Source organism: Anser anser (genome assembly GCF_964211835.1).
Source record: "Anser anser genome assembly, chromosome: 4".
NCBI classification, from domain to species: Eukaryota; Metazoa; Chordata; class Aves; order Anseriformes; family Anatidae; genus Anser; species Anser anser.
This window is the reverse complement of record NC_139724.1, coordinates 70,221,418-70,235,805: the sequence shown is the minus strand read 5'-3', so window position 1 is coordinate 70,235,805 and position 14,388 is coordinate 70,221,418. Positions and strand designations below refer to the sequence as shown.

Here is a 14,388-nt window from a genome sequence, read left to right as displayed (position 1 = left end):
TGTCAATGTTAGTATTTACCTTGTTTATGTTCATTTTAAACTAGTTTTAAATTATCTGTGGCTAGGCATGTTTTCTTCTCAAGAGAGAACGAAATGCGTATATGATAGTCAGTGAGAGACAGGGCACGCAGAGCAAGGGCAAGATCTGCAAATGCAAATTGCAGCAAGGCTTGCTGAACGTGAAGATGTGAATCCATGTGTATTTTTAGCTTGGGGCAACATTTGTAGACAAAGCTGTATGACTGAGGAAAGCTTGTCTACTTTGTTGTTCACAGCTAAAGCCTTCACGTTTAAATAGTGTATTGCTTTAAACTCAGTATAATGTTCTTTAAAAACCTTTTGTTAAATCAGTATTGTTGCTGAATGTAAATATGCAGATGTTGACAATGTAACTGATATATTTTTTGTGTATATAGGCTACCTCGAGTAATAATACCAGTTTTTTAGATCAAATAAGAGATGGGTTTTGTTCAAAAATAATATGGCAGTATTCTGCTTTGCTAGGAAAGATGATGCGTTGTGTTCGCTGTCCTGTTGCATACCATGCTGGAGACGTTTGCATTGCTGCAGGATGTGCAGTCATCGCTTCCAACAGCATTGTTTGTACGAATCATTTCACTGCCATGAAAGGGAAAAGTCATCATGCGCATGTCAATGTGAGCTGGTGCTTTGTGTGTTCAAAAGGTAAACTGATGCAAAGCTCTTACGTATATGTAACAGCAAAATGCTTTATTCTTCAATTTACATTTTATTTTACTAATCTGTCTACACAAAGTTATTAGAAAAGTGTTTGACTCCCTTAGATATTGAAATAACTTCAGGTTGGCTTGTGCTGCTTTAAGTTTTTGAGTATCCTTTTTTTTTTTGCAGATATAATTTACTAAAGAATGTTTTCACTTGGACTTTGTCCAGCAACCAGAAGCCTAATTTAATTCTTTGCCAGAGACGCATAATGAGAAGTCCTTCTCTGTTCTTTCCTGTGTGCAACGTACTGAAGCTCTTTTTGTGTTTCTTTATCACTAATATGTAATATTAAAACATAAATATTTTAAGAGTTGCTTTCAGTTTAATAGCAGACAGCAAATTGAATCCGTAGTAGTTGTTGCCAGGCGGGCCACTAATTAAGGATGTTTTCCTTTATGTTGTATAATAAATTTCTTTCGTATTGAGAACCACAAAACGCGTAGCGCTGATTAAACTGTGGCAACGAGAGTTTACCTGATTTGTTAACAAATTAACATGCAGCGTAGCAGCTTGCTAAGCAGCAGCTAACTTTCTACTTGTTAATTCATGGAACAAACTAACAATCTTGTTCCCCACCTCTTCTCCCGAGGAAAAAAAACATCAGAGAAATCTGATTAGGCTTAATTTTTGTTGTCCAAATTTTACATACAGTAAATTCTTAATATATATTAAACTATGTTAAACATATTATAATTGTTAAAATAAAGTAATTTTACTTTGTGGTACATTATTCTGGCTTTTTTATAACTAGCTTGCTTGTTAATTTATATGTATCACTAACCCGAGTCTGCCAGGCATTCAGATGAGTCAGGATCCTTTGGTTTTGGTACACAACTAAATGATATGTTTGTTGCAGACTGGCATGGTTTTAACCATTTTTTTCTGGCTGAACCTACCACATACGTACCGCACTGCTTTGAATCTGGTTGGAATGCGAAACTTTTTTTTTGTCTTGATGTTTTTCAATCCTTTTTTTTTTTTTTCTCGGAAGGAGGAAGCTTGTTGTGCTGCGAGTCATGTCCTGCAGCATTTCACCCAGACTGTTTAAACATTGAAATGCCAGATGGGAGCTGGTACTGCAACGACTGCAGGGCAGGGAAGAAACTCCATTTCCAGGATATTATTTGGGTTAAACTAGGAAATTACAGGTCTGATGAACATTTTATTTTCTTTTACAATAATAGTAGAGTGTTTTAATAAAGTGTCATATAGCTGGCTTCTTCTGTATGCCGACCTTGCTGCACACAGAGTTGTCATTTCTCTGAACGAGGGATCCCATCTCACATGGAGCTGTTCCTGTGCTTAGCACCCCAGTCCTAAGACTTAAAAGCTTTGCTGTTGCTCTCTGCCGTGGCAGTACCTTCATAGGACTCCTCCTGAGTCTCCTGATGTGTGCTTCTACTAAGGATGCCTTCAACCCCCCTTGTTTCAGAGATCTCTTCGAATAATTAAGCTTGTATAACTTGTAATTGGGTAAATTGCTACCTTCCTGACTGGCAGATAAGTCAATCAAGCTGTCAAGGTTTTACACTTCATTGAGATTTGGGTGAGATAGAGGTGGGTGGGGTTTACCCTGGAAAGCATTAATAGCTGTTATCAGCTGTCTCTTAATCTTTGACAATTACAGAGATTGCAGACTTTGTTAAAGATGCTTTTGCTAACCAGATATGAGGAGCTTTATGCGTATGCTTACCTTGCAGGCAAGGGAAAGTCGTACAGATCTGAGTGCAGGCTTTTGTTTTCTAGCCTAATCTTCTTCCTCTGCCCAGTGAGTTGAGTGTGGGGAGGAAAGGATTTAAAGTTTGCTTCAGGGTGTTTTGGTTTGGTTTTCAGTTTGAGGCATTTTGTTGTTTTTTTTTCATCCTATATTTGGCAATAATTATTAGTTACTGCTGCTCAAGGTGATTTTGTTAAACTTGCTGAAAAAGCTTTACTAAATTGCTGTGCTTTTCTGTTTGTACTTCTGTGCTAGATGGTGGCCTGCAGAAGTTTGCCATCCGAAAAATGTTCCCCCAAATATCCAGAAAATGAAGCACGAAATCGGAGAATTTCCTGTGTTTTTCTTTGGTTCCAAGGATTACTTTTGGACGCACCAAGCACGGGTGTTCCCGTATATGGAGGGAGACAGAGGGAGTAGATACCAGGGAATTAAAGGAATTGGAAAAGTCTTCAAAAATGGTACATAGCTAAAAGTAAAGAAAAATAATCTTGCGATATGCATGCTTTACTTTCTTCACACGTAGCCTCAGGACTGTTTCTGTGCATTTGTTTTACAATATTGAAGTACAAAAGTTTGTTTTAGTATTTCGACCAGTAGTCACTATCACTAACTTTGAATTAAAGCATTATTATCATGATTTGTAAAAAACTAGCATTTGATTGAAATTCTTTCTGAAGATTTAGGCTTTTTGTAAAGCAAATGAGTATAACTCAGGCAGTAGAATTGATAAATTTGTTAAGAGCATTAATACTCCAGAAGCATTGGTTGGAAGCTATTTAATGTTTTAGCTAGGAAGTAGATCATGCTTCTCTAACACACGTGGTACTAAGCAGGTCAACTTGACAGGAGTGATTCTTTCTAATTTTTTTTTTTTTGATACAACAATCTTTTTTAGCTTTGCAAGAAGCTGAAGCTCGATTTCGAGAAATAAAGTTACAGCGAGAAGCCAAAGAAACCCAAGAAAGTGAACGTAAACCTCCACCGTACAAGCATATTAAGGTAGAGTTTGAGGAAGATACACTCTGTACTCAAAGGTCTAGGCTAGCTCTGGGAAGTAAGAGCTGAATGGTGTGATGGGGAGAAGAGGTTGTAATGCTGTGCTGGTAACTGTGCTTTCTTTAGAGCCAAGTAATTATGAAATTTTGTTTCTGTTGGAACACCTAATGTTGCAAAACCAAATTAGTAACAGCTGTAATAACTCGTACAATATATTTAAAGTTTTGAAGTGATATTTGAACAATTTTAATGTCTTATTCAGGTGAATAAACCTTGTGGTAAAGTACAGATATACACTGCTGACATTTCTGAGATTCCCAAGTGCAACTGCAAACCCACAGATGAAAACCCTTGTGGCTTTGATTCCGAGTGCCTCAATCGGATGCTGATGTACGAGTGTCATCCACAAGTTTGTCCAGCAGGAGAACGATGCCAAAACCAGTGCTTTACGAAACGTCAATACCCTGAGACAAAGATCATCAAAACGGATGGGAAAGGGTGGGGTCTGGTTGCAAAGAGGGACATTAAAAAGGTATGAATCATTCTTGCCTAGAAAAGATTTGGTAGCTTGTGACGTCCTTTGTGGGTTTGGTATATACTTTACCAGTGGTACTTGGTATCTTTCAGGGAGAGTTTGTGAATGAGTATGTTGGCGAGCTAATTGATGAAGAGGAATGTATGGCAAGAATCAAATATGCACATGAAAATGACATTACTCACTTCTATATGCTTACTATCGATAAGGTAGAGTATTTGAAATCTCCTTCTGTTGTTTAGTTGTAACGTTACTTTGACTTCTCTTCCTTCTTCTGAACACTCGATGTTCCTGTGTGTTTGAACACACACCTGTGATGTTCCATTGTTTCATATAGTCACAATATTGTATCTTCTGCGGCTGCTTGCTCCGTTCTATATACATATACACATATATAATGTATCTCATTGGCTCTTACTAGGTAATGTAATAAAGTATATGCTAAGGTCTGTACATTTCGTGCTTTGCTGCTTGAAATAAAGTATAGCAAAAGTATTTATCTGCCTAGTTTTAGGAGAAAGTGTGAAGTTTTGGGAAATAATGCTGTAGTTGAAAGACTTAGTTAGCGATATGTTTACCAAAACTTCAACTAAAAAACTCACTTGTGAGTACCGTGAAATATAGTTCTAAGGCTGTTTCATATATGTGAAAGTATCCCCAAGCAAAGAAGAGTTGGCTTCATATTTTTGCAGTCCTAATCATCTTTCTTTTGTCCAAGATTGTACTACTCTGTATTTCTACAGCTACAGTTTTTGTTAGCCCTCTAACCAAGGAGTTATTGCACAGCCGAAGAAGGATGAAACCATGTTTCTCTAAACACTTAAGTTTCTCACCCCTCTACTAAGCTGGCACACAATGTCAGCTTGTTAAATATCTGAACTGAATGTTTGACTCTTGCTGTAGTTAGTAAATAACCACTGTGGTTCTGCCTTTCACAAATGTCCGTGCTGTTTGTAGGTTGACCCATACATGCACTTAGGGTGTCTGAATGTGTGTGCACGTAGTCATGAAAATTCTGCATGTGCATTATAAAAATGAGTTGGAAGCAAACCTTAATAATTAAAATACTGTTGTTCTGCCTCAATGATAGAATGGTGCAATATTCTTCATAAATAAGCAAAGCTCTCTCAAGCAGGTCTGCAATGAATCACAGTTTCAAAATTCTGGATATTTCAAGGTTTTATTTTATTTGCCTAGTATCTGGTATGTTTGGCGGAGGTAGAACTTAAAAGGCAATTGTATCTAGGGATAGGACTTCTTTAGTTTACCAAGAACTTGTTTTTGTTCAAAATAGGCTGATCTGGGGAAAGAAAGCTGGTGGAAATCTGGTAATCTCTGCAAATAGCCATGCAGTGACTTGGTAAATACCATAAAGCACAGTACTTGTAAATGCATAACAGCTTTTTGAATGCAAAGTAAAGGGTAAATGGACTGAGATTGAGTTTTGAAGCTTTTCGGAGTGAGGGGAATTTTACATGACCAGCAGAGTGCTCACAAGAACGCTTATCCTGCCATGTGGCTGAGATGGGTTCTGGGACAAGATGAGCTAGATCATGAGTATTGCTTTGGGAGTGTCTCATTCCAGGCCACCTGGGACACTACAGTTTTCAATACAACACGTAATATTGATTTGCTTCTATGTTTCTGGGTAGCAAAAACACGTCTGTTTTGAATGTAAGTAGTGAAATAATTTATGGAAATTCTTTTTTTTTTTTTTGTGAGGGGAGGGAGAAAAGCATTCACTCTGTTGCTGGTTTGATCTCCAGGACCGTATTATTGATGCTGGCCCCAAAGGAAACTATTCTCGTTTTATGAATCACAGCTGCCAACCAAATTGTGAAACTCTAAAATGGACAGTAAATGGAGACACTCGTGTCGGCCTCTTTGCTGTGTGTGATATTCCTGCAGGTATTTCAGTTTGTGTTGGTTTTATTTTAATTCGCTAAGCTAAACATTTTACATGGATACGTTAAATCAGTGGGAGGTCGTGGTTTAACTGATTCAGTAAAATATTTTTGTATAGAACTGGACACGTGGAAGAGATGTTTTGTGGTGTTCCTTTTACTGTAATGTTTCTTAATAGTGAATTCTATGTCTGCTTTTTTATTGCTTGCTTCTAACGATACACCAAAGAGCCCCTAGTTAGTATCTGTGCAGTCACTTTGTGTTGTCTGTCAAAAAAGTGGAGCAGTTTTTGTTTTAGAGATCTCAAACAGTATTTCTGCATCTTTTCTTCAACTGAAGATAGAGTGAGTGTTTAAAATACGTTTGAAAATATGTATGTTCTGGTTTGTTTTTACAATATTGAAATGCATACATGCATATATGCACACGTCTCTATATAGCTATATCACCTATATCTACAGCTACATATACATATGGATATCTATAATGTGCAGACTATGCACATGCGGTTTTGTAAAGTCAAACTAGTTTGCTTTAAAGTGTAACTGCATAAGACATCGTGCAGTACTGGTGCCTAGTTAATCATTGTCAGTGCTTGTGAGCAGTAAAGGGGAAAAAATCTTAGATAATAAATCAACAAGCAAGTACAGACCCAGAAGACAGATAATAAAGCCTTTATTTGTTTGTAATAATTTTGATAGGCTTCATTACCTTGTCCTTCATAATAAAACGGTGTGTCTCATCTCACTCAGGGACGGAGCTGACTTTCAATTACAACCTTGACTGTCTGGGCAATGAAAAAACAGTCTGCAAATGTGGTGCCCCAAACTGCAGCGGATTTCTTGGGGACAGACCAAAGGCAAGTAATATATCAGGATAACTTGACAGTGTCTTGTCAAACTAGTAGCCTTGGTTTTTCTTTTAGGGTATATCTAGGTAGACCAGCTTTATGTTATGACAAGGGATAATCACTTTAGGTCCTGAATAAGAAACATTGCTAGCTACTGGCACTAGCTTTTGGAATCAGAAGCGTATAAAAATAAGTGGGTGCAGAGGGGAATAACCTCTAGTTAATCCCCGTCACCTCTGAAGTATGAAGGAGGGGAAAGGTTGTAGGAACTAGGAACTAAGAACAAACTGGCCACAGTTGCTTGAGTGCTGCACTAGAGTGAATTCAGGGAGAGATGGTAGCACAAAACCGACTGTTTATTGGGTAAACCCTATCCTGCAGAGCCCAACTATAGCCAGTGAGGTTTTTCTGACTTTGCAGTTTAAATCTAAAATGTTCGCTAAAGTCATTAAAGATCTTCCAGTTGAAGTTGAACTAAAGAATAAAATATTGTGAGTTTTGAAATGTAAACATAATGAGGGGAGGCAGGGGAGATGTAAAACTATCACGAAATGGTGTGTATGATTCATGTCAGGTTAACTTAAAACCTGTCCTCCAGTAGAAGGACATGTACACAGTCCATATCCCGCATTGTGTACACAGTCACAGTTCCTGAAACTCTGCTGTGTGTTTTTCAAAGAATGCAAGTGGATGCTGGTTTTAATAATTCCAGTGTAAATTATGCATAACTGGAAGAGAAAAAAAAGAAAAAAGGATATTGAAGCGTTTGGTAGTGCAACTACAAAATGGAGGCAAATTAGCCATAAGTAGATTAGACTGGAAATTGGAAGACTTTTTTTTTTTTAAGTCATAAGAAAGTAGAAGAGCTTACCAAGAGGAAGAAATTATAGGGACAAGAGGTGATTTCAAGTTGTCTTTTTATAAGAGTTAGTGTGGTTTTTATTAACATGGATAGGCACCACGAGGCTCTGGACAAGTCTGTACCAAGTCAAATTGTTGCCTGTGTGCACTGTCTGCCAGGAATGCCAACAGTTTTCCTTGTTTGTGTAATATTTTTCTTTTGCAAAACTGGCATTTACAGATTTGCAACTTAATCTTTTAGAATTCTTCCACTAATGCCTCAGAAGAAAAAGGCAAAAAGACCAAAAAGAGAACACGGAGACGCAGAACGAAAAATGAAGGGAAGAAGGAATCTGAAGATGATTGTTTCCGTTGTGGTGATGGAGGCCAACTGGTGCTGTGTGACAGGAAATCTTGTACTAAAGCTTATCATCTCTCCTGTCTTGGTTTAGTGAAACGTCCTTTTGGTGAGTGACCTCCCTTGTTAAGCTTGTGTAAATAAGTAACTTGCAGGTACCTTGTTTATTGCACAGAAACCTTCTCACAAGTGTCTTTTTTGAAAACATTCTTTTTGTATGGTGGGAACTTCACTCATGAGTAGTGTAGGAGTTCTTCCTCAACATGGAGGCACAACGATGGCCTTTCTCCAGCTTCTCTGTTAAAATCGACCTTCGGTTTTATGAATGTAGGTAATTGCTCCTATTGGGTGATGTACTTACTCAGTGTGGCTCTGTCACAGGGAAGCTGATTATATCTCAGAAATGCATATGAAGCCAGTTGAGTTCAAGCCAGAAGAATACCAGCGGCATCTGGAATAAGACGAGTAGGAAAACTTTAAGGGCAGTAGACATCAGGTTGCAGTTCCAGATACTACTGGAGCTACCTGGTTCTGCAGGCAAAGCCTGTTATCCCAGAAACAAGTAGAAGGATGACTGGTAAAATGTGCTGGCATAAGAATTTCTGTAAATGAAGCACATTGGCTATCCCTGAGCAAAACCTGCAACAAACAGGTGAGCGTTGTAATGGTAGGCAGCAGATGACTAGATATTGAGTATTCTACCAGCTTGCAAGTTCTGTAAAATGCTATGGAATAAAGCCTGAATAATTTCTTCTATCTGGAGTTCATTGCTGCATTTAAATGAAAGGATGTCAAGTCCATTACTTATTGTTGTCAGTTGAGATTTAGAATTATGATTTTTTATTTTTGAGACTAGCCATACAAGTTCCTGTCTCATCTGTCTCTGAAAGAAGTTGTGCATTGTTCAGATGCTAAAACACAAAGCTTCTTTAAAAGACTGTGACGTTTTTCACTCCCTAGTAATTTGTTCTTTGGTTTTGGTCACAGGAAAGTGGGAGTGTCCTTGGCACCACTGTGATGTTTGTGGCAAACCTTCTGTTTCTTTCTGCCACTTCTGCCCAAATTCTTTCTGCAAGGAACACCAAGACGGGACAGTACTAAATTCTACGTTGAATGGACAGTTATGCTGCTCTGAACATGTTCTTGGGGTGGATTCTGTTGAAACTCAGAAGACTGAGAAACCCCGCAAAAAACTGAACAAGTTGAAGCCTAAGAGAAAGCAGAGGAACAGATGGATGAGAGCTGAATGCAAATAGTCATGGACTGCAGTTTCTACTGCCAACACTATCTTGTAGATAAGTTGTGAATATGACCAGGGAAGGACACAATTTTACATATATTCTGTAAAGGTTACGTGGGGGGGATTTTTTTGTTTTGTTTTTTTTTATAAATCCACTGAGCCAACCACAGCAGTCTTCTGCTGCTTCTGCACTGATAACGAACTGCATAGTTCAGAAAATTTCAGGACAAACCAAACTTATTACTCAGCATTACAGTTACACTTGAATTGTTACGAATGTAAAAGGTTCCCTCCAATATTCTTTCAGATTGGAGGTAGGTTAAAAGCAAACCAGGTAGGCGTAAACATAGGTTTTAAGATAGTATTTGTCAACCAACAGATGTTTAAAATAGTATATCCTTGAAAGAAGTTATTAGCTTGAGTCCTTTAAAGTAAGAAATAGCTTGGTCCGTGGTCCCAATGAGATTTGCTTGCCTTGTGTGTTTTAGAGCAAGTGCTTGAATGCCATTCACGATCCAGGTGCGTATCTCGCTGTCACCACACACAAAACAATTTGTTTGTACTCCTATAAAATTGCTTTCCAATGATTCTTAAACAACCATTTTTTTAAAAAATATTCTTCCACCAAGAAATATAGCGCATGGTGGGAAAGGCACACCCTGTACCAGAGAGGGGAAATTTTACATCATAAGAGATTTTTTTCTGTACTGTTTTTTCCTGTATTTCATTCCAGCAAAACTTGATTTGATCTTGCAGAGCTGTACAAGTCTGGATTTAGAGGGATATCATCTTGCATTCTAGGCCCAATACTCTGTGATTTTTGTGTCTTAATAGAAACAAATCATACAAAACCTATTATCTGGAAAAAAAATGAGTTTTCCCTTAATGTCAAGTAAAATGCAGAGGCAAACATTTCTTTGGAATGCTTGGACTCCAAGCATTTCAACGTTGTGGCAATGCAAAAAATGCCCAACAAGGAACAAAAGAGAAAACCAGGAATGAAACCCTGAAGCAGAAGGTGAAACTTGACTAGCTACTGAAGTCCAAAAACTAAGTTATCAAAACAACTAATTAAAAGTGAAGTATATTTTTGAAGAAGCATGTAAGGAACAATTTTGGTGTGAAATTTAGCCCAACTCTGTTCCTTTTTATGCAGTTTATGTAAAACTGGCTACTTGACTTGGCAGACTGTTTGAAATCATTCCTTACTTTTTTTAGGAGCTCTGCTCTTGACTGTCTTATCGCCACTGTGTTTTGTCAGCAAAGCTGTTTTGAATGCTTTGCTCCCGGTAGGTTCTCACAGTGCAGTGAGATGAACACACAAGATTTAGTTTTAATGGAAATAATGTTAGAACTAGGAAAAAATGGTAGAGAAAAATGTCTTTACCTGTCTTCTTCCCAGTGCATGTCATTGGTGTGTGATTAGGCAGCGTTACAAGTAAGTTTTGACTTGTGCCATTGTTACCTAGCCTATGTAAACACAATGTGCGCCTTCATGTCCATTTAGGATTTGTGTATGTTCTAGCTTAGTTTGCCTTTACTAGTGCAGAAACTCTGTGTAGCCCTTTTGAAATTGAAGCCTTGCTATATCTTAAAAGTGTATGTTTCTTTCCAAACGTATTTTTTCAGGATTTGACTGCAGATTTAGTTGAAATTAACTGAAATCCCCATTTGTTCCCAACACTTAAAACTTTGGTTTTATTAGGAGATATTAACTGAAACAGGTTTTAAATGTAGCTTTGCCCTGTCCTGAACTCTTTTAATTTCTATTTTGTAACCAAACAACTGCTTTGTTCTTTTAATCCATTGTATAAACACTGTTGGAAGATGTTGGGTTTTATTTTCCCCAAGTAATTATGAGAAAAATAGCACAGTTCGAAGTAGGGGGAAAATGTTACATATTTGTATTCTAAAACTGGTATACCAAGCCTTGCACTCAAGGAAGAAAATGAAGATTTCTTAATTGAGTTTGAGGGGAAACTTTTCCTCTGCTATAGATATTTGTAATACCGAGACTGAAGCATAGGCCTGTACTTAAAATCAAAACCAAAAAATTGTGTAATGTACATTGCTATTGCTTTTTGAGGGGAGGAAAGTGAAATCAGGTAGTAAAGTAGAAAGATTTTCCTCATCACTTTTAAACAAAATGAAGGAATTTTATGTCATTGGGACCATTATTTGTTTGAATACTATACCATGTAAGGAAGGCTTTATAAGAATACCTTTAAATAAGTTATTATAAAATCTTACCTTTACATTCCACTGCTTTTATAATTTGTTAAATTTTTAGTCGTTTTATTGCTTTTTCTCTTCATACATAGGTATAACAGCTCTGGCACCCTGGAACAGTTATGCCCAAAGTCCTAATAGGCAGATACCCACTTCCAGAAGCCATCAGCTCAAATAGTTATTGATTGGCACTGTTGCAGAAACACCATCAGTTTTCAGATCGGTCGCGGAGCCTACAACTCCCCGCCTTCCTTGCAGGTGGGGTCACAAGCACATTTAGTACGGCAGGATGCAGTACAGCCACCCATTTTGTATCTGTCTGTGGGTAAATAAAGACGTCAGTGTTCAAAGCAATCGCTCTCAGCATTCCTTTCATAATGTTAAATTTACACAAACAGATCTTAGCGAGTGGCTGTTTGACTTTCTGCTTCCTTCTACCTCTTCTCTACTCTCTGTTACTAAGCTCCTTGGGCCAATGAAGGCTTGCACCGCAGACAAAAAGACTCCAAACTAGAGGTTTGTTTTTGAGTTACTAGGACTTTGTTCCTTCTGCTGATTACATACTTCGGAGATTGATCTTTAAAAGAAATGTGGACCATGTTCTTCCTTGATATGTACTGACCCTACGAGCTCAGCTCGGTCACTCAGAAGGTGATCTGGGAGAATTTTAGCGTCTGATTCAGGAAGGGTGTTTTTTAATGAAGGCTTCTATACCTTACTCTGCGGCACTGGGAAAAGAGGCTGAAGTATTGTTTTAAACAGGCGGCAAAAGAAAAGTTGTTTCACTGTTTTCCTTCTCCCACTGTTCAAATACAATCTTGGAAAAATTGAGCTTTCTCATGATGCAACTCAATACTTCTTAGCATCAACAGCTTAAAGATTTTCTGTTATAAATTCATCTAAATAACACTTAACTATGGTATATTATGTGGCATTAAATTATGTAATTTGTCTCACCCATAGAAATAGAAAGATGTCTTTCCTTTTCCAGCAGACTTGTCAAAGCTGGTACATAATAGGCAAATTCAAAATTTGTTGTTCCTTCATCACGTGAGCAAGCATGGAAACAATTTTCTTTTGAATATGTTAGATGAATTTGCGTACAGTCTAGGAAGAATAATCAAATTAAATGTCTGTTTTGTTCTGTAGCTTTGTGTTTATGGTCAATTTTTAGGGGCTTTTTTAATTTGAATTACTTTGAGAAGCAGAATACCTTGAGAGACATATTAATGCAATTTTTCCACATTGTTGAGTCACATTATTCCATGTCTGACTGCTTGAGAAACTTCAGTGTCTTATTAAATATTAAAATTTATTCTTAGTTATTTAAGAGATTGCTAATTCTTTGTTGGGGAAAAAAAGTTTTCGCAGCTTTTTAAAAATTTTTAAATTATTTTTCATCAAGTATATGATCTGCAAGTATGGTTTGGCAGTGAGAGAACTGGATGTTCTTCTTTCATAGTGATAAGTTAGTTGCACTTCAGGATTTCCTAAGAGACTCGCTGGAAATAATACTTAAAGCTTATGTGGAACTGGCGATGATTGTGCTTTGGCTTGTTTCCACAGCATCGCTTATCATATAAATATTGACACTTTTTGCAGTCCAGTTTTTCCTGTTACAGTGCTGTTTTCTGTTGCTCCTAATTTTGCAGACTTGCACTATCTCGAGCTGCAGTCACACAGTCCCACCAGGCCTGGGCTCAGTTGGCTGTCACTGCTGCTGTCCCTGTTGGGCCAGGTTTGAATTCAACTGCGCTTTTCCTTTTCAGCCAGACTTTAGTTTGGGTCTGGTTTGCCTTGTGGGTGAAATCTCCGTGTGTGCCAGCAGCTGTCTGTCTTTAGGAACACACCAAAAAGCGTGCTTTGGATTACTGTTCTGCTGAGATAACCTGGTACTGTGCTATCACATCTGCACCCTTTTGTTGCTCCCGGGGAAAGCCCTGATGGCCATGCGCACCCCATCCCCGAGCTCTTGGGGCTGGAGAACAGAAGAGGGTTGTAAGCATCATATCCCGCAGCCCCTGTGGACCACAGCACATAAGCCAGGAGGAGGAGACCCCATCCTGTCCCCAGGTGGTCACTGCTGCCATTTCCTAGAGCTGGGGAAGCCCTGAGGGAGATCGGATTTCAAGCAAGTAGCTGGGAGTGAGGAGGAGAGCGGGAGAAGGGGCTGAAGAGTGAAGACAGGAGGTAACCAAGAGTAACCATTTCTCTCTCTTCATTGAGAAATGGGTCTTGGGAGCAGGTGGACAAAAACGAGGTTGAGGGATGGTTCTAGGGCAGAAAGGGGCTTGGGCAATCCTCAGGGGAAGGATAACGAGGTGGGATGGGATTGAGCTTGGTGTATGGTTTAGAGATACTGTCCCTGCTGATCCAGGGGACAGGGTTGCTGTCTGCATTCCTGCTGCCCACAAAGAATGACACCTCTCTTCCAGTTCATTTATTCATCTGACATAGCCAAAAGAGAGCAGAGAAGTGATTTTTTTTTTTATTTTTATTAAAAAGCACAGGAACCTCCCCTGGGGTGAGGAGAATGAGCAGGGGAGGGCAGCAACCACTTAACCCCCTGCCAGCTGTGTTCTTTCAGCTGACTGCTGCTGCTTTAGCCCAGGGAAAAGACTGAAGTGAGAAGTAACACCTGCTGCCACCTCCACGCACACTCATTTCAAAGCCTTGCTCTTTTAATAGTAAGTACTGCTTTTACTGGGGCTCTCAGAGCTGATGAAGCACGGCATGTCACAGCTGGCTGTTCGGTGCAGGGTTTTGCAGTGCACCTGGTCTGTGAATGAATTTCACTCTAGGAGAAGGGAGGCAACAAGGGGAGAAGGGAGCTGTTGAAGCTGACCCCATTACAGCTGATGGGCGTTTCTGACTGCCTGCTGGGCTGCAGAGATCAAATGGCAATGAGGACAAGGCGCAGAACGCAAAATGTAATGAGAAAGAACATAATAGGGAAAATACAGCAGACACC

The 14,388-nt window shown here is 38.8% G+C and overlaps 1 protein-coding gene across 6 annotated transcripts in view; it reads left to right on the top strand.

Moving 5' to 3' along the window:
- NSD2 (nuclear receptor binding SET domain protein 2) overlaps positions 1–11,768 on the top strand; it is an 81,490-nt gene extending 69,722 nt beyond the window's left edge. For all 6 annotated transcript variants that reach the window (XM_083835224.1, XM_083835228.1, XM_083835226.1 and 3 more), the window contains 10 exons: positions 505–684; positions 1,736–1,892; positions 2,717–2,922; positions 3,360–3,463; positions 3,723–3,992; positions 4,088–4,204; positions 5,762–5,903; positions 6,653–6,759; positions 7,853–8,057; positions 8,936–11,768. In XM_083835224.1, the coding sequence (XP_083691350.1) occupies positions 505–684; positions 1,736–1,892; positions 2,717–2,922; positions 3,360–3,463; positions 3,723–3,992; positions 4,088–4,204; positions 5,762–5,903; positions 6,653–6,759; positions 7,853–8,057; positions 8,936–9,204 (1,757 nt within the window). In that variant the 3' untranslated portion in view covers positions 9,205–11,768. The remainder of the gene's footprint in view (positions 1–504; positions 685–1,735; positions 1,893–2,716; positions 2,923–3,359; positions 3,464–3,722; positions 3,993–4,087; positions 4,205–5,761; positions 5,904–6,652; positions 6,760–7,852; positions 8,058–8,935) is intronic.
- Positions 11,769–14,388: the final 2,620 nt, after the last annotated feature.